Below are 20,997 nucleotides of genomic sequence, written 5' to 3' on the forward strand. Positions count from 1 at the left end.
TATACCAGGAGAAACAATTGGGAAAATGTTCTTGTAATATGTCATTCTTTAGCTTTTTCCTATTCTTGTAAAACATATCACCGGAGGCAAGATCCTGAATGTGATAAACCTAAGATAGGAATATTTTTCAAGTTTCACATCTGAAGCGCTTTAGAGCCATTAGCTTGCCATTTTTCAGAACTCAGTGAAAGGTGAGCGACAATTCCCTGTCAGCTGAGGGAGGTTAAGGGGATGGAGCCCGGGCCAAGGCAGAGGCTGTCCCTGCTTCCCACGGTGATGGAGCAGCCCGCTCCTCATCTGCCACGGGCTGCATCCTTGTGTTTCGGCTGTAACACGGGCTTTGCTTACTCGATTGTTCAAATGTTGTGTGCAGCCAAGCTCAACACACACCCTAAACCTCAAACACACAAAAACCTTTAACAGTTCTCTAACTGTAACACCATTAAAAAAAAAAAAAAAAAAAGTCATCTGGAGAAACTTTTAAACACAAACAGACCGACTAAACTACTTGAGGCTGGATTCCCATTTACAAAGCTCTGGTTTTTACATGCAAGCCTTTGGAATTTAATTACTTTGATTACATTACAACCATTGAGATAATTGATATTTTACAGAGAAGCTGAACAGTAAAACAATTTAATAGCCCATTATGAGGATTTTAAGTGACCCGATCTTTTGGTTAGTTTCCCATGTGCCTTGGACATCCTGTAATTTCCTCTGCCCAGGCTGAGATTGTCAGGTTGTCAGAGATTTTTAAGTGTCACGTAAGACTGATGACTTGCAAAGCACAGCACATGGTAGAGCACAATTCAGCATCAAATGAGCCCACAGTAGGAATCCTGTCAAGCCCAGAGCAGACACTGTAATACTCATTAATTACTAGACGAATGTTAACTATGTCATAATTAGGTCAGCAGTGTTTTTAAGCAATATTACAGCGAGACTAACTCTGGAGACTAACCTGGTTCAAAATAGCGCAGAGCCTACTCTGCTGCCACTGCGCAGCTCCCAACAGTTTGGGAAATCAGTTTAATCAACACAAATCTCCTTGTTCTCTGTGGAGTTTATAATTAAGTGAAGACCAGATGAGGTTGTTCACAGCCGTAAGATATGGAGCTGGCATAGAGTTTGCAAAGCAGAGCCGGCATCCAAGCCGAGCCACGGCGCTTGTTCGGGCAGCGGGAGGCAGCCGGCACCCCGGGCACCGCAGCCCGGCGGCTCCCCCGGCCCCTCCGCAGCACCAGGACACCCGAGGGCAGGCAGGACAGCAGGAGTTAGCACCAGATCCTGCAGCTTTCCCACAACTGTTTATAAACGGCAAGATTGCAAATACCTGCCTTGTGTGTATCCCCAACTCCTTGGCTTTTTTGGCCTGATTTTTAATAACTGCAGGTTTAGCCCAATTGCAACCACCTCAAAACTGCTCACCCTCCCGGTGTGAGAACCCAGGGCAGCTGCGAGCAGACACTTGCAAATCCTGGTAACTTGGTGAACAAGCCCTGTTCAATTTTGGAAAAAAAAATGAAGCCTATTTAGGACCCAGGTTTCCAGTATTCTTCCCCTCTTTGTGCAAAATACGTCTAAAATGTTTTCTTGCGGAGTTCCTACTATTTAACCACTTTGTGCTAGCTTAAACCATCTCAAAAGTTGCAGGACTGCAGAGGAGCAGGTAGGTCCGACAGCACCCACAGAGTTAAAGGTAAACAATAGGTTTTACTGTTCATCATGAATGTTAAGGTTAAGCTGTTTTTCTTGTCCTAAATACTCTTACTAGTATTTAAATAGTAACAGATTTTCTTTTTAATAAACAAGAACAAGCTGAGGGTTTTATTTCAATATCTAAGAAAAAGCAAAAATGTCAGCTGGCATCGAAGAAGGTATAAAATGGTTCGTACTTTCTGTAAATATATTTTTATCTAGTGAAATACTGAAGCTTTATAAATTGCACTTTTCCTAAAACAAACACGACACTAAATTCTACAGTGACTTGGAAACTGCTTGACAAGACGTTTTAAGGTTCAATAAATTTGGGTAAAACTTGGAAATAATTGTGAGATGAGACTTCCAAAAGCAACTAGTGACAGCAGGCTTGCAAACCACAGCAGCTGACAGTCAAATTTTCAAAACTGCAAGAGCAAGAAGCATCCACCTCTGAAATTACGCTCTTCACGGTGTAAAGAAGGCACTGTGGTACCTCTTTGATTAAAATTTTACATTTTACTCCTTTTAAAACAATTATCTGATGACCTCATTTGCTGGATGTTCCAAGTCTCAGGCAAGGGAGCAATGTCAGCACCTGAGCCCACCGAGTTTTTGGCCTCTCTGCTAAGCAGAGCACCTATGAGCAGGAAACTGGGAGATGGTTTTTAGGGTGTAAGCCCTTGCAGGGTGTGAACTCTGGCCAGTGGTTAACACAAGGCAGAGGAGAGCATAGCAATCAGGTGGCCACAGCTTCTTGTCCTGCCCATCCTGGGCTTATGCTGGGATCAGTGACCCACGGACGGGAAGCTCCAGATCCCAGTGCGAGTCCCCAGACTTCTCAGTCCTGTAAAGGATGTAAGAGGTGCGATTCTATACGGCATCTACTCAAGAAAGAGTGGGCACATTCAGCTGCCAAGCTATCAGTGCCAACAGAAATCATGCTGGTAGCATCACTCTGAGCGAACAGTTTCATTCATGCAAAGCAACCTCAGGACCACAAACCTATTTTCTCATCCCCTAAAGGGCAGAAGTAGTGTTTGGATGCTGCTTGACCATCTCGTGCTGAGGATGTCACTCTCTTAAGCAGCGATTTGAAATACGCCTCTTACATGCTGACAATACGTTTCATCATCAAGGAGCTTTATACGTTGTGCAGTTGGCATGTGGAGCAGTAGCGATGATTTCACGTGCCGCTGAATTGTTTCTTAAACAAGGCACGATAGTTTGGGATGATCAGGTTGAAACTCTCCGAAACATTTCTGAAGGCAAGCTCTTCCAGGGCAGAAAAGGAGCTGAGCTCCGAGCGGGCAAGGGCTGGAGCACAGCGTGTGTTGGTGGAAGCAGCAGCCTCCAGAGCAGGGTCAGCTGGAGCCCACCCAGCCCGGGCAGGCGGCTGAACATGGGCTGGTTGGCACAAGTCAAGGCCACCACGTCCCAGGTTATCTGCAGAGGCTGCTGGATTGACACCGGGCTCCTGAAAACATGCTGAGGGGGAGCAACTTATTTGTCCTTATCCTCCTCACTGTTCTTTAGACAACACACAGTGCCATCCCTCCGCATTGTGTTCTGCAAACCTCTTATATCCCTTTCAAGCTCTAGACAGGACAAACTCTTATTTACTTAATCAATAAAATAAAAAAAAATAAGGAAGGGGGAGCTGATCTGCAGCATCCATTCAAGAACGGACTCACTCCTCCTGTCTTTGCTTTGGTGCTGCACATGTATGACTGGGAAGTGGCCAACCAGGCATTAAAATAAACATGGAATGGTTAAAATATCAGCTCCAAAACAGATGTTGAAATCTTACTGCATTTCCCAAAGCTGGTGTTTACTGCCTTGGCAACCTAAGAATGCTGTTTTGCTTAAAGCACAATTTTAGTAATTCTTCTGCCTTGAATAATGTGAAGGAATTTTAAAATTATTTCCAGACCTTGGTAGCTCCCTGACTTATTAGAGGAAAGCACCGGCCTTTTGTCTTTAGGAAACTGGTACGAGTTTGGCTGCTGTCAGGAGGGGGAAGGCTTTGGTAGCCTAAACTCAGCCTTTTAATGGATCGTAGTCAGGAAACAACCACACACTGCTTTACTTGATAGCACACAACTGGCTCTCCTCCCTTAAAAGATGTTGAACAAATTACTCCTCTTTAATCCAGACAAGGTAGATTAGAGCTCAGAGACTTGACTTGGTCCAGCTGTATCCACCTGCTTGCAAGCAACCGTGCTGTCTCAGACTGCATTTTTCACCTCTTCTAGAGGAAATTTAACACAACCGGTCCAGAACTCTTCACTGTGGTCCTGCAGGAGTTTTACAGGATGGTATACTTGCAGGAAACGTACTGGAAACATTCCCAATGCATTTATTTTCTATCTTTTCTTTTGTGCTCGTTCACAACAAGTTTAACACAGTAGTCTGCCCTGGAGATTTCTAATACGCAGCAATTATGGGGGTAAAGGAAGATTCTGAAGTCTCATCAAAGCCTTGCTGCCCATCACAGATTCCATGTAATATTAAACACCCAAAGGGTTTTTTGGAGGAATTTGGACAAATATTCAGAGGGGTTTGAAAAGTCACGTTCATAACGCAGCCGTAGTGTCCTGACACGTAAGGACTGGCTTATTGAGCTGGCGATGGCATTTTCTGTTTATGAAGGAGAGCTGGAAGGTGCGACGATTACTGCCTTTCCTTCAGCTTGTTTTGGTGATGGAACATGACTATTAGGGTAAATCAATTAGCCTCCGATTACAAGTGTTCAAGATACTGCCTTTGTACAATTACTCCTGAGGAAAAATATTATCTACTATTTCATTTTCCCATTGTCTTTGGAAGTAGAAAAGGGATTAGCGCTACAAAATTTACATCTTCATTTGCGATTATGAAGCCTTCTCAAACACAAAGACATTTGGGAATTATCTAGCTGCAAACCTTAACCAAACGGATGCAATTCCCCCCTATTTCCCCACCGCAGCATTTCCTCCGTTAGCAGCGCAGCAAGGCAGCACCCGGCACTTCTGCTTCCACTGGAAAACAAAGCAGATGCTACTGCTTGTGTCAGATGCCGCGTGAGCTGCTAAGCAGCCTTGAGAAGGCAAAAAGGGAAAGTCTCGCTTGTAAAGCTTTGCACAAGGTCTCGGGGCTGCAGACAATGGTGCCGGCTGTCAGTGCGGGCACGCACCGCCCCGCGCGCGGCCCTGATTGTGCGCCTTCAAGGTTACACGGTCATGTAAACCAAGGGCACGGAGAAAAACGCTGGAAAACTCAAAAGCTTCATGGTCATGGGTTTCAATAGCCGTTTCTTTTGAAGGATGGCACAAAAGACTTGTGGGACAGGAGCGTCTCGGAGCGGCGATAGACTTCTCTGCTGCAGCACATAAAGGGAAGGGGATGTTGGCCTTGCGTACGGCTTGTCTGCAAAACAAAAGGATGATCCTTGGTGTCCACCAGGAATGGGAAATGAAGTTGGCAATGGGGTTTTTCACCTCGAGGGAGCGTTCCCGGCCACCGCCTTTAACAGGAGGAAACCAGATGTCCTCAGGTACGCTTCCCATGTGGAGAAACGCTGTCTGCATATAGTCACACAGAGGCACGCACACTTTTTGTGTGACACACAACAGGCTATTACGGCCAAAAGCCTCACAGGGAAAGACCTTTCATTATACAGGCAAGGCTGAGAAAAAAAAGCCATGCGGTACATAACTTGTCTTAGCTAACCCCAGCAACCGATGCCACTAAAAAAGCGAGCCTGCTGGGTGAGATGAACATACGGTCTTTGCCCTGGCCATTCGTTACGTGCAGATCTGTTTAGGAAGGGTTTGCCAAAGGACCTGTCTCGGCAGAGGACTGCAGCCCTGCAGAGCCACGCAGGGGCTCCTCATCAGCCGCCTCTTCCAGGCTCCCTCTGGGGCTCCCACCTACCCAAGGGTGGCAGTCCCTCCCACAGACCCCCGTCCTGCTCCTCCTGCAGATGTTCCGTCACTCACCCAGAACATCGGTGCTTCTCCTGCGGGTGCTGTGCCTCACGCCCGGGGGCGCAGGGGCTGTCACAGTGCCCCATCTCCTCCCTGTGCCCCAACAGCCATGCGTGGGGCACGGTGCCTGTGAATTCCTGGGGCCAGCCCCCCAGGTGCCCCACGGTGGAACTGCCATTTCTTTTGTCTCTTGTGAGGATGGAAAGGGGAAAAAAAATCAGCCCACTGGCTTTTGTCCTAAATTCAGACCAGCTGCTTACTAGTATTGTCCCTCTGCCTCACTTTTTACCCCCACAAAGCACACTCCTGGGCCCCCAGCTTCCAATTCTCGTATGTCAGTGACATGAATATCTCTGTCTCCTCTGGAACAGACCGCAAATTCTGCTGCCTTTCATCTGAGAAGTGAAACCCCAAAAAGCTGAGTCTACTGAAGGGAGCGTATAGCTGGAGCCTGCCCTGCTCCTGCAGCGGGACAGTGGAGCTGCCCTGCGCCGGGGGGCTGCCCCCCCAGAGCTGTGTGCACCTCCAGGGGCTCTGAAAGCTCAGAAAGCTCCACGGGACGGGACACAAACATCTCTGAGCTTACCTGGCAGGCAATTAAGCTGTTGCTTTGCTCTCCCTCCTCCTGGCAGACAAGTGCTACACCAGGGAAGGTATGCAAGGCTCCAGCCACTGACACGTTTGGTGCAGCCCTCCCCCCGCCCCCATTTCATTTTGTTTTGTTACTGAAACCATCCATCTGCCAAATGTCACTAGCTGATAAGAACTGCCGGTTTTTAAATCCCCATTTGTAAATAGATGTTGGCTGACATAATTAATGTCTACCATACAACACAATTTGAATTACAAAGTAAAGGCAATTTAAAAATCAGCCTCCACATGATTACAATTGATACTCAGCCTATAAATTCCATAGCCCCAGGAATTACTTAAATTTCTGAAAATGAATGAAAATCAGTACAAGATGTCTTTCAGGAAAGCAAGACCAGAAGTGGAGCATCTGAGATAAACTAAATAGTCTCTTGAGATAAACATTCTTTGGCGCAGTAATACCTACGGCTCCTAGGCCACCACGGGTCTGTAAGGTCTGCTCTGCTGTCAGGGCTGCTATCTGCTATGCCGCTGCCACCTACTCAGAATAAATCCCCTTAACTGATAAGCACATTATGTTGAGGACCCCTGCTTGTCACTTCCATCTAACTGGGTGGTTTATATGAACACGGTGGCACTGAATTGCTCGGCTTTAAGTCACCGATACCGCTTGCGGGCTGGGATCAAGCCTTCAGCACGTAAGCACAAGAAGGTTAAGGGAAGAAGCACAAAATGAAAATGTCTAAGGCGGAATACAGGCTATGGCACTTGGAAACATTTACCCCAGCTTCAGTTTTTCTGCTAACTAGAAATAAAAAGTTCAAATGGACAACAAACATTTCATACAAGCAAGCTGGGGCATTAGCTTGGGGAGAAAGACCGGCAATGCAAGAGTAATTTAAAGCACATCTAGGTTGTGCCTCTCACGTGCCAAAATAAATAGCTCCGTTCCTTCCTAAAGAGGGCTGTGCACCGGCTCTACAGCGGCGTGGCACAGGCAGGAGCAATCCTGCACACGGATCCTGCGCAGGAGGAGGATCCAGCACAGAGCAGAACATGCTGCCAAGTCTGCCTCTTTTTCCTGTCTTTACGCTATCACTTAACGCTTTAAGTGAATTTCATTATTTTCCTGCTAGTTCTTCCTTTGTAAAATCAGGAGAAATAATTTGAGGGTGTCTAGATTTACTAGAAAAACAAATCTCTTTAGAAATAAATAGTGCCACAAAGGAGCAATGAAATCTGCTTTCAAGGAAGCAAACGTGTTACTGCAAATCACAGGCTGGCAGTTAAGTTCTGCATAAATACACCAGATACGTGGTAGTGATAGGTATGTGATAAATTACACTTATCATGCACCTTTGACCATCTCACCTGCACTCAGCTCCCCCAGTGAGGAAATGTTAACATTCCTGATCTTTCATCAGTTTCAAACAGCTGCCATTAAAAAAAAACCAGCCACCAACCAACAAAAAGCCACAACCCCCCCCCAAACCCACAACAAAGAATTCCACATCTTCCCAGAGATAACCTTATCTTTCGCATTTGAAATGTGAGGTTTTCTCTAAATTATGTTAGCACAAAATCCAGGGTTGGGGACAGGATGGTCAATCAGGCTTAAAAGTATATAATTAAAGTTACCTATCGGGGCAGAAATGGAAGCAAGCATCACTAGGAGCCAGCATAAGATCTGAAAAAGATGTGTAGCGTAAGGAATACCAGCAAGCGTTTGCATCACTGGATATACAAGGATCCCAGATTTTTATCTGCAAATATGCCGTATTTGTTGCCTGTGCAAGAAATAAGGTATTAGTCTTTGAAATAAGGAAGTTATAAACAAAATGAGGACAAATTAAAACAAAGGCTGCTCCAATCTGAGACACTGTTATCTCTGGAATTGGAAACTAGGCATTTCCAGCATCTCGCTGCAGTATCCACGAGCCATGCCAGTGATGTTACTGAACCCCTGGCACTACAGAAGAGCGCGGCCACGGTTGTCCCAGTACCCCACAGTACAGTGTAACACCTGGTTACCCCCCTCAAATGGTAATGAAAGGTCTACAATTCAATATTGTTTTTCTTAAAACCAGCAACACGTATACCAGTGTGGCTGCTGTGAGAAGATTACAAGGAGAGAAAATCCACAGGAAAATGTAAACTCAAAAAATCACCAGTTAAAGTGGTGAGAACCTTTCTTCTCATTAGTTTTCCAACTCCCTTCCTTCACATTCCTCTTTGTTATTGAGTGGAATGGTCGTTGTTTTTTGGGGTTTTTTTTCCTTTAAATGAGGTGCAAATGCATTTTCACACCTCTACCTAAAACTAGGTTAAGTCTCCAAGCTAATTACACATTATTAATGAGTTCAACAACTGTGGGTAGGCTGGTCAGAGAAGGATGCAGGTCTGCACGTCACGTATGTATGCACGCAGATGCACGCTTATACTCTGCACAGGGCTGATGCTGCCAGGTGCTGAACTCTCTTCTCATTTGCAATAGTAAAATGTTTAACATTGAAAATCATAGTCTACAAGGCAATCCTTTTCTTCTGTTTCTCCCCTTTTTTTTACAAGGTGTTTGTGGGGTTTTTTGGAGGGGGAAGTGGTTTTTTTTAATGCTGAAAATACAGTAAAATACTACATTCAGATGACCGTTTTCCAGACTCTCCCCAGGTATGCTTCATTGCAAAGACCAGCATCACCTCAGTAACACTTCTCTCTCTATTAAACAAGCCACCTGCCTGCGCCGACACAGACCGGGAGGTGGCTGTAGGAAGTTTTAGCTACTCAGAACAAACAATACAAGATTGGGTTATGTACCAGCGCAGACCATCATGTTCTGGCAAGGTCTGCTCTGCTGGTTTAAAGTTACCATCTTCCACTGCTGTCATCATTGCCAGAGATTATCCCCTCCACAGCAGAGCTGGCAGAGGGACACGTAACCCCATTTCTGTTGTAAATTAGAGAGGAAGAGCTTGCTTGGGACACCGGCGGTGCTCCCTGCTGCCCGCCATACAGGGACAGCTTAGCTCTCTGCAAAACGGGTCTCAAAGACCAAGCTGTAACCTGACAAATTAAAGGCAAGGAAAATCAGTGCCAGTTTACCTTAATGTGCTGGGCTTTAACTGCAGCAGTTTAGCTGCCATCTTAAAACCACGGGGGAAAATTTGAACCGTGACAGGCACTACAGCAAGGGCTTTTGGTGAGATGGAGCTCTTCATTCCCGCTCCTCCAGGCTGGACTTTGCAGATGAAGCATTGGCACGTGAGAGTCATCTTCTAACGTCAACTCTGCAGTGAGGTGCCAAAACCAAAACAGAAATCCCTAAACAACCTAAGATCCAAGGTGTAAGCATCTGCAGCCAAATGATGAGATTCTTAAAATGATACATGTTGTGGTTTTAAATCATTGTCTTCTCTTCAGAAATACAGAGCTTCTAATGGTGTCTGTTACATGCTCCTGAACACAAGACACTATACATACACATACATACCATTTACAGGGCTAAATGTATGTAAAAAAAAAAACTTTGAAAGAAGTAAATGTTTGTATAGAAGTAGTGCATACATTTAAAAAAAAAAACCACACCCACAAAACCTTTCATCCTAACTTTGGATTAGATCTGTATCAGAACATACATCAACAAAGCCAATTCAGACGGACTTTCATAGGAAGTGCACAGAAATTAAGAAGTGCATAGCATAAATGAAGGACAGATTTTGCACTGATTCTAATAATTTCTGTTTAAAAATCTTCCTGTTGAAAGTATTATTCAAGCTTTAAATATGCCACACTGTGGGATGAGTGTGCACTAAAACAATTCTTAACAGACCTGTTAATTGAAATCATTAGTTTCTTCAGAATACAAGTATGTGGAGCTACTTTGATTCTTAAGTTTCTAGCTGGCAGGAAAAAACAAGCCCTAACTGTGTCAGAGTTTAGCTGCTGAAGAGATCAGTGGTTTATGAGGGATGTAAAAATGGTTCACAGTTATTAAAATAGAAATCTTCGTTTGCTTTTCAAGGAGGGGGGACAGGAACATTCATAAACTAAGAGTTTAGAAATGGGCAATTAAGAAATACATCAATAAATTAATCTTCCTAGGATATTTTCTGGCTTGTGGGAAGACAGTAATAAACACATCTGAGAATTTTCCAGCTGAAAGCTCCTGCCATCTAAGCTGGATCTTACTGGGTATGGTTTTAATCCTGAAATTACGTAACATTTTCTTCCCCAAAGACGCTAATTTCCTTCTACATTTATTTTTAAGATGGCCTAAACACATATTCAGTAGGTCACAGGCTTTTATCAGCTCACGTTTGCCCCTGAAACGCCCCGTAAGGAGTGCGATACCATCATGTCTACTCATTCAGTCCCCACGGCATCGTGCTGTAACAGACTTTGGCATCGCAAGCAGCAGAATGTACCTGCTTTTGAAGCAGTATCAGACCAAAAAGCCTAAAAAGCAAGCTTTATTTCCTTCTAAGCAGGTCTTTTTAGATACCCTAAAGGCAATGCTGACAACGGCTCACCCCGATGCAAGGCTTTTATACTCACCGGCATCGAGACTCCCTGTCGCCGCGGTCCAGCCCATGACAGGGGGAATGGCACCGACGACAGCTCCCACCCATGTGTTGGCAATGCTCATCCTCTTCATGGGCGTGTAACAACACGTGTACAAGAAAATGTTGAAGGCTCCCAGGGCACCAGTGAGAGGGTTTACTCCCAGTGTCAGCAGCGCAATTCCCGGGATGCCGCAGGAGGCAGCAAAAGAGACAGCGAGTAGAGGGCTGCGGAGAGAGCCGGAGACACACACTGAGCGCAAGTCTGTCTTAAAGAACAACCAGTCCCGCTCCTTTTGCCTCCTCCCAAAAATTAAGATTGGATTTTTACTACTTTTTCACTTGCCCAGCCCAAATTTTCCCATTTGAACCCCCCACCCCAAGAAAAGCCTTTCTAAAAAAGTTAAGACAATCTTGCTACTGGTTTGCAGTGACAGGCAATCCTTGTTGTGAGCACCGTGTTCACCACAGAAATTCAGCCTCTGCAGCTAAACAGCCCTTACGGAGAGCTGGTGCTTCCAGCAGATCTTTCTCTTTCATTTCAATCTTAGTAAATTCTGACCTCTGGAAAAAGCACTTAGGGTTTAGAGTAAACGAGGATGGTTGTAGCCTGTCAGATTTTTAACTGATTGCAATCATTGAAGGGATCCTTTGACTGAGATGCAACAGGGTTAGACACAAAATTAGGAAGCATTTACAAGAAAAAAGAGTACATTCAATCATTTTGAAATTACATCAACAGGAATAAAGTACTTTTTTGCTTTACTGAAAAAAAGGGCTGATTTTTCTGCATTCCCATTTAGCTTACACACTGTGCTAAGCAGGGGTAGCACACCAAAGCAATTCTGGCAGCAGAATCAAAATTAAAACTTATTATCTTCTAAGTACGACTGGAATTAACTGAAGATATTCTAGGTTTGGCTGAAAGCAGCAAACATCAGAGATGCAAATGATTTCCGTTGATTTCTACTCCACATCAGCTAAGAGCTCAGGGAAGGTTGGAAAATCTTGTTAAAATCTGTAAGGAAGTGGCTGAAGCTACGTAAACTTCTGCTAATAAGTTCCACAATAAACACCCAAATACGACGAACAAGGATTTTTTGTTTGGCTACCAAAACCACGCCATGATGCAACCCTAAGCAAGTTTTATTTGTGATCCCTTGCACAGATCAACACGTTTGCTGCTGGCGGAGATCTCTTCACATGTGCTCGTTCGAGGGTGTTTGGTATAATGGGAAGAGAGAATTAAATGCCACTAAGAAATAACGTGGTGTGGGAGACCTCTGGAAGGGAGGAAAATGCCATTAACTGAGTTGCATTTAATAACCCATGTGGCTAAACACACACTTCTAGTCATCCATATAAGACAAGAAAATATGTGTGCTTGCCACAAATGTCTCTGCATGAAGTTTAGCTTTACATGTTTTGTCTAATTGAAAACTATGCAGCCTTTGTATTCTACAATCACTTTGCCCTCTGGTCAAATCCTTAACCCTAAAATATGTGTTGCAAGCACTACTCCAACCCTCATAAGAAAAATTTGCTGGTGGGGATGAATTTTATGGGAGTTTTATCAGCAAAAAATCCTACCCTTCAAGTTTTGATTTTTAAGGCCTTTGTTGAGCCAGTATGGCATGGGCATCCTAAATAACTAGAAGAACTAAAATGAGCAAATCTCACACTAAAGATCTGCCTTCAATTTAAATTAAATCGACTAAGTCATTTTATCCAGCTTTTCAATACCATCAACAGATTTTAGGTTACGGAGCGTGCACAGAGCACATTTACGCTGCAGCATTACCAGTCTTGGTGTTACTAATATATCAGGAGTAGAGGCAGGGTACATCATTGCCATCCACTGACAATGAGATGTATAAAATTTAAGACTGTTTTCAGGAACCATACTGTGAAAGGAGCCATACGGTGCTGTGCTCTCTGGTTTTGCAGCTAGCAGTGCTCTTTTGCAGCAAGGCAGCAAAACACAATCTGTACCGTAAACTGCCTCAACGCCGACTACAAATGCCGAATTTCGTAGATGTTGCCCCTCTGCAATGAAAGCCTGACTGGGTTTGGTTAAACAAATCTATCTTGACTGATTCCTGAATAAAATACAGTCAGACAGTAAACACCAGATTTACACAATACACACTCTCAAGGCGACAAAAGACCAGCGTGACCCTCTGAGGCCAGGCTGCCCACGTCGGCTCCCGCCGGGCTCACAGACATAAATGAAGACACAGTTTGACCTAATGCAACGAGCGCTTTCCTCACTAATCAAGAGTGAAGACTCCCGATCCAAAGGAACGCTACACACCACCAGCTGGTCACCCAGCAGCAGAAACCAGCCCCTCACGACTCCTACGGGCAGGGAAGGCAAAGGCTGGGAGTGCAAAGACCCCTGCGCCGCTGAAACCAGCACTGTGTCCCCCCACCGGTGCCAGCCCCGACACCACCCGTGCGCTGCCCTCACCGATGGGTTGGCAAAGTACCTTTAAAAAAGAGGCTTTATCAAAAGGGAAGGGTGAAGTTATATGGCTGAGGCCTCCAGAAAAGCTGTGCTGTTCCTGAGGCATGAAAACACACTTTTCTTTCTCGGTTTCTTCCTTTTTGCCTCTTTAAAAGGAAGTTCCTGGAGGCTGTTTGATTAGGGTCTGTAATAGTCCTAACAATCTCAGGGGAGGGAATCAAGTCAGTGGCGGTTGTTCTTCATCAGCAGTTGAACTATAATACTTTTGGACATCCTGAAAGTATTGCATTTTCTACTTCTCTCCAGTGTTTCCTTAACAATCAAGGAACTGTAAAAATTCTTCTAGAAGAGTAACTGTCCAACTTACAAATACAACTCCAACTGAGATCAGAAACTCAAACTGCGGTCTGATGATTCAGCTTTGTTGTTTCTGCCCCTCAGAATACTGTTTGGCATCACAAAGACACTGCAATCGGGAATTAGGACCTTGCCTGCTTGGTGAGACATGAGGCAGAGGAGAATTCAACTCACTCTCACATAAATACGTCATGTTTATAAGGTCTAGGAGAAGTCTAAGCAGCTCCTCATTGGGAAAGAGAGAATGTTTGAGGAAAACATTGGGAGATTTCAGTCACTGGTGCAGTTCTTTCTGCTTCAGTGACTTGCAGTATTTTAATAAGACAAGACTGACTCTTGTTTAAATCAGTGCAGTTTCAGGGTATTCCAACCTCTACTAGCTCGTAGTCTTCTAGGGACTGTTACGCATCTCCGTGTTCACACTAGGTCTGTCATAAGTCAGGCATGCAGCGTGAGGCTCGTTGATTTGGTGCACGTTCCTTTGCCAGACTGCCTGTATCTCACCCAGGGAACACAGGACAGCAGGATCTCATTCTGGAGCAGGAGATAGGCTGTGATGCTGAGCTGTCACTGAATTAGCCCCATCACCTAATGACCACGCAGCTCCTCCCGCTACAGCCTCGTGACACCGCGCAGTCCAGCGTGCATCACAGGAGCATCAGTCCTGGGTAACCCAGCGCCAGAGAATCCTCATGCGGTGGTCAAAAGTGGCTGCGGGGTCTCTGCTGGCTTCCTTCATCCTTAAACCATCTCAGGCAGTAAGTGCAGGCTGATGACAGATGCTGGTACATAAGCCTCATTTCACTTGGGCGTTCACTTATGCTAAGGGAATCGCTCCCATGGGAAAAAAAGGCAATCTTCCATTGGAAAATTGGCCAAGGAGCTAGCTCAGAAAGCAAACATATTGAGTAAGAAACTAGGTTTTATGATGGATTCTTGGGAGGAGTTGGTTTCAGTTATTTGACTGATTAAAATCAGACTTTGGAAAAATACTACAAGTGCCAAATGAGCTCTCTTCAAATTTCAGCTCTAAAATACCCAGTTTGTCACCACATAGGACACCTCCTAAAGGAAAACCAAAAACTGGTAGTTCTGCCTCGTTCCTCCTTCTCCTTTACTGAGCATGCATCTGCCAAAGTCTGCCTACTAACACTGCTAAAAGACACTCACATTCAACTAAAAGCTTTTGAGAGAACTTCAGCTTGAACATTGAATAATCAAACCCTTCCTGACCGAAAGAAAATGCGGTGACATTTCTCTCCCACAGCATTTACCCAAGATGGACTCTCCCCAGCCACACTCCACTGACAGCATCCAAGAGGAGGAGGAGGCGCAGGACGAGGAGCAGAGACCCACGTTTCTCCTCATTCAACTCAAAGCTTTTGTTGACACAGAGGTGTCCGGAGAGATGCTGTCGGTCAGGCAGGGAGGATTGCTCGAGAACACCCAGAGCTGTCTGGGGCGGGGAAGGGGGAGCAGGCAGGAGGAATCCCATGCGGCCGATATTCAGGCATCCCCTGCACACACAACCACCGGGCATCCATGTGGACCCCACTCATCGTATTGTTAACGGAGACTTTGGACAACGCAGCTGCCTGTTTTAATTCATGTGCAACAGCAAATTCTCCGAACCTAGTTGCCACTTACATATGATCTGGTTATACCTATGTAATGATCTTACACACATGTGCATGAAATATATTGATTTAATAGGCTCCAGTGTCATGGATACTAGCACTTATTGACTCACAGCGTTACTTGGAAAAATGGAGAGGGGAAAACAAATTAAAGCATTTGCCCATCTATAAAATTAATGTACTATTTTACCTATTTCACAGCAGCATTAGCAAGCTTAATATCTATAAAGATCAATAGCATCACTACTACACATGCTTTTCTATGCTGTCTTTGGCTCTTTGGCAAAACATTTTGTGAAGATGACTGTCAAAGTACAGTTTGATCTGCAATTTAAAAAACAGTATGAAAAAGGGGGGCAAAGTTCAAAGAAAATTTTAAGAAAAAACAATCAAGAAATTAGAGAAAATTCCCTCTTAAAAACCTATTGATATTTCGAAATATGGAAAATTCCTGCATCAGCATCTAATGCTTTGACCTGTCTCTGTGAATATATTGACACTCATATACAAACACAGACACAAAGCCCATATGAATTCTGAATAGGCACATTCATGCAACCAGCACTTGTATGCAATTCATGTTCAGATGTTATGTAAATATGTAAGAAACTTAATTTTTGACCTTGTGTTAATGGGAAACAGGGCACACAAAACATATTTACATAAAAGTGTAAGCCTGAACGTAAGTGTCCATTTAAAGCTGCCTGCATATTTTTCAGGTGAAGCACAAGCGCTGATATTTGAAAATTGGATTCAAAGCCTAATAGAAAAGGTAATAAAACAAATCCCGTCTTCTCCCTGTCTGTCAAAAACCTTTTATGGAAACATCACCCACTTCTAAAAGGGCAAACTAAAAAAAAAAAAACCCAACCAACCAACAATGCTCTTTTGTTTTGCTGCAGCACGCACAGAACACCTTAATGGATTGAACCATTCAAATTCCCAGCTGGTTACTTTGCATTAGATCTTATTATTATTGACAACTCTCCCTCGAGCCACAGGGCCAGGGATCTGTCCTGCCAAAGGCAGGGTGATGGTCGAACACAGGCAGGAGAGGGATGGTGAAGAATGAAGCGCAGAGGGCAAGCACTGTGCCGAAGGGCAGGAGGCCAGGCAGAGGCACAGCACCACTCGCTCCCCCAGCACCGGCCAGGCTGCGCATCCCCACAACGCACCCACTGCATCCAGCCACGGGCTGGGCGGGAGGAGGAAGGCGGGAAGGGAAGGAACTTATTTAGAACCATTTCCACGTCCCAGCGAAGCCAAGACATGCATCCTCACTTTCCTCTGACTAGGATTTTAGTAATGCCAAATGCTCTGTGCAGACTACACCCTTTAATTAAACTGCAATTCTGCTTCTTTTTTATGATGACACAAAAACTGCTTTGGGTTTTTGGTGAGCTTCCCGTTCTGTTCAAAACACAGGTTCAGCAAGACCACCACGCTTCCTCCCCTCACTCATTTGCTGCTGTTGCCCCCAGAAATGATCCTAAATTATCCCTGACTTCAGTATCTTCCACGGTGGCAGGTAAACAGGACCGAGACAATAAAGATGAGATTGACGGCTCAGATTAATCTCAGTATTGCTACTCTGGGTGCAAATTCCATCTGCATATAGTGTCAAAACAATTTGTCGTAATAAGAAAAGGAACAGCCTGAACCAGCCTCACGCACATACAGGCTGAAAATAGTGGGAGCTTGGAAGAAGGTATTTGGCAGACAGAACACAAGTGTGATTCTCATCTCTGCAATTTCATTTCGCCATCACAGGCTGAGATACGAGGCCAGTGCATGAACGCTGTTCCAAAGCCATAATTAAAATCAGATTTCAGGAGGAAGCATCGTAAGTTGCTTATTATTTCTGGAATCTGTAGGTACTAAAAATGTCCCCGGACTACTAGCCAGTACAAGACTGCTGGAGGAAGCCCCCTCCTCTTCCTAATTTTTTCCAGGTCAGCAGTAAGTTATTAAGGCTTCTGAAGCCACTTACAAACTCAGAAAAAAGCATCAGCCTGGAGTTTTTGCATTTTTCCACCAGCAATGAGAGGTTACACCAGCTGAAGTGCAAGTCACAGCCCTCTGAAGGTTTCTGTGGCCGCGAAAGCCCATGTTATTTCAGGAGTGAGGATGTCCATGGACAACCCCAGCATAAATGCACCTAATGCCGTGCAGAAAACCATCATTCTCCCCAGCTGCTGATTTACACTTTTGCTCATCTCCTGGCATCTTCTCAATTCCTGCGGCCAGGCAACTGCCAAAAACAAGTCCCAGGGTAGGAGCTGAGCCTGTGGTCACCATGACTGTCATGTGGTGCTGAGCTACAACTTGGTCACCTCCCTCAGCTGCAGAAGTATCAGCCAAGGGATTTTTTTCATTTTATTTATTTATTTTTTTAAAGAGCAGCATCCAAGAACTGCTGAACCCTCCTCCACAGCTTTTAGAGGTCTAGCAAGAAAATCAGGGAAGGACATCAACCCCAGGAGTGACACTAGGTAATCCCATCCCACTGGGAAGATGCAGGGCGCTGAAGACGTTGCACACTGCAGCAACGCATGACTGCCGCGAAGCCTTCCTGCTCCCGTGGCTTAGGTAAGGGGCAGAAGGACCCATCTCCTTCAAGCCCACATCTGGATTGCATTTGTGTCATTTCCAGCTCTGCTTCCCCAGATGGACAGATGCCTGAAACCAGCAGTGGGGTTGTCTGCTGGCGCAAGTGCCGCAGAGTCAGCTGACTGCAAAAAATGAGCCAGAAGGCTGTAAAAAGCACATTTTGCCTCGAATAGTAACGGTAGCTTCCCTGAGATTATTTTTGATGGGAGGTTAAAAAAACCCACTCATACAGCTTCTAAGCTCAAAGCAAGGCACAGAGCATTCAAAACCAATCAGTAATCACGGCAGAAAACTGAATGATGGCAATCTACCAACAGTGAAATTAAATTTTAACTTTCCACACAAATCCTTTCAGCCTGCATATTTATATACTTAGTAATAAAAACCATATTCATGACCATTGTCAGCTGTAAAAGTTCTACAGTAATAACAACAACACTAATGGAAACTGAAACTGGAACAACATTGCCTGGATCAGTAGCTTCATCGTTGATGACTTTTCTAAAATTATTCTAATTTTTTTGCAGAAGACATTAAACTCCAGAAGAGTCCTACAGACAGACTGGGGATGCACCTGATAGAAAAAACATCCACACTCAGATCTGACATACTAAATCAAAGTGGTTACACCGCGATATATTATGACTCCTAATTAGCAGAATTTTGAGGCAGCATATGTTTTTTCTAAAGACTCAAGGCATGACTGACAAAATATTTTTATATTCAACTACAACTTCCATTTACAGATTGCATTAGTCTCAAGGAGAGATATTTCTTTCCAATTCAAAGGAAAAAATAGCTTTAACATTGGCAGAATGGTCATACTGCCAGACCCCTTTATTTCTTTCCTGTAGATCCGATTCAGCATCAGGCAAGCTTTAGTAAACACAGGCAGTCCATGCTCCCACTTTTGATATCATCTTCCACAGGTACATTGTGACTGAACATTATGAAAAGCCCAAGAACCTGCTGATTGAGCCTTAATCTTCCGAAGTACCAGAATAATATTAAACTGAACAATATCTATCAATAAGCTAAAATGGTACTATTTTAAGGGAAAAAATGTAGAGAAAGATCTTAACAGATACTAATTTATTCTCTCTCAGTCATGCAAGAAAGTTCATGACTCACAACAAGGGATGAAGGATGATGTATTTTGAAACTAAATTACACTTTTAATTGGGAATTCAATTTTTCCCAATCAACTCCAAATATCAGAATACATGCTTGTCTATCATTTACCACTGAAGACTGACAAGACGTCTTAGATGTCATTTAGGAGGTGCAAACAAATGGGGAGCTTTGTCAAGTTGGTTTTTGGTTTTTTTTTTTTTTTTCCTTTAATGAATTATTTAGCTTTGTCTTCACAGGTTAAGAAGCAGTATCTATATTCTGTGTCTGGTGTCTCATCCCCCAAAATGTGTTGCTGTGGCACATCAGGCTCTACGTGCACTACACTTATTTAATTTTATATTGAATCCCCTTTAACTGGGTATAACACTACCACAATCTTTAAGACTGCCAGAACACACTGGTTGCAATTCTGCCTGGTTATGTTTTTATAACTGCCTTTTTTGTGAATTGGTTTCTGGTAATAACTACGACAAAGATGTTGACAGTCTCAGATTGGACAGTACTTTTCCCCAAATGTAAAAAAATAGTGTAGAAAACAGAGGAAAAGTTCTAAAACCAACTCGTAACACGAAGTCTGAGCTGAGGAGGAACTCTGTGTTAAGAGGAGGTATGAAACTTGTAGGTGCTCCCACAAGCCTAACGAGCTGGGTTAATGGGTAGCATTAAGCACACTTAAATCAGGAGTTCAACACCACAGCATTGTGTCTCCAGACAAGAGTTTACCGACCTAAATCTCAAATAAACCTCTTTAAAATGCAAATCTCTGCAAAAGGAATTACCTTTAATATCTTTCCTTTGTCCACAGGGCTCAGCCAGATCCATCAGCGCCCACCTGGATGTGGTTTTGAATGACATCTGGGCCATCAGCAGGGAAACGGTGAAGGATTCAATGAGCGGTGTCTCAATCTCCCAAGGAATGTCATACGGTAAGAACTCAGCATACGAGAAGCTCAGCGCTGGATAAACACATATAGGTCTCGCCATGGAGTTGCCTTCTTGAGTTCTGGCACAAAACTGCCAAGCTTTGCTATCTAATATACTTGTTCAGAAGGGTACTCAGTGTAAATAAATACAGACTAGGATAAAATATCCCATATCTGTGTCAATTCATTTCTCTCCCAATGAAGAAACAACCCATGCACGGAGCCCAAGCTACCCTGTCATGATTGTGTATTGCTATTGTATAAAAGCATAATCAACGCTGTGTTTTAACCAAATTGGAGGCAATTAATTCCCCTCGCTCCTCAAGAATCTGAGCTGCAGATGTTCTGTCTCCTCTGCCAGAGCGAGGGACTTTAAAACTATCATAAACAAACACGGCTAATTTAAAAGAATCATTTCATCTTGAAAGGGACACATCTCTCTTATTTATGCTTGCGTAAATCAAAATTGGCTTGATCGATTTTGCTGAAAGTTTCCACAAAGACGCACTGTGTATGCTAAGCTGAGGTAAGAGGAATTTCAACTCAACTGAAAAACAGAGAACTCTGCACACCCTCAGCACGGCGCTTTCTCCTGCACATACCCTGCTCTCATTTTTATCAGTCTAACGCCACGCAAACGATGCCAGGAGCCGGTCATTCACTGTTCATGGGTCCAGGAGTCTGCCCAGGGGACTGAGACCAAAACACCCACAGGTTTAGGATGAGATAGCTCAGGAAACCCTGGGGCGACTTACTGTTCACAAATACCATGTTCAGATGGAAATAAAACTTTTTATGCTGCCCTTTGTTATTACACTGCGGCTCCAATTGGGCCTCGTCACTTCACTTGAAGTAAAAAATTGAAAATGAAAAGGACCTACACTTGTAAAATGTTTATGCTCTTATTACACTTGCTATACACACCAGAATGCTAATCATAACAACCCTCAGCAACCCTGCGGAGCGTCAGCACACTCCTTGTTCCATGGCTTTGTTGGGTAGGAGTGAAAGGGTGAATAATAATATTCACAGCTTCCCTGCAGTTGAGAAAATGTA

The 20,997-nt window shown here is 44.1% G+C and overlaps 1 protein-coding gene across 1 annotated transcript in view; it reads right to left on the reverse strand.

Moving 5' to 3' along the window:
• Nucleotides 1-20,997, reverse strand: part of LOC119158137 (protoheme IX farnesyltransferase, mitochondrial) — a 104,563-nt gene that overhangs the window by 3,282 nt on the left and 80,284 nt on the right. The window contains exon 6 of the mRNA XM_037409699.1: nucleotides 10,809-11,041. Within this exon, the coding sequence (XP_037265596.1) occupies nucleotides 10,809-11,041 (233 nt within the window). The remainder of the gene's footprint in view (nucleotides 1-10,808; nucleotides 11,042-20,997) is intronic.

The sequence above is a fragment of the Falco rusticolus genome, chromosome 1 (genome assembly GCF_015220075.1).
Source record: "Falco rusticolus isolate bFalRus1 chromosome 1, bFalRus1.pri, whole genome shotgun sequence".
NCBI classification, from domain to species: Eukaryota; Metazoa; Chordata; class Aves; order Falconiformes; family Falconidae; genus Falco; species Falco rusticolus.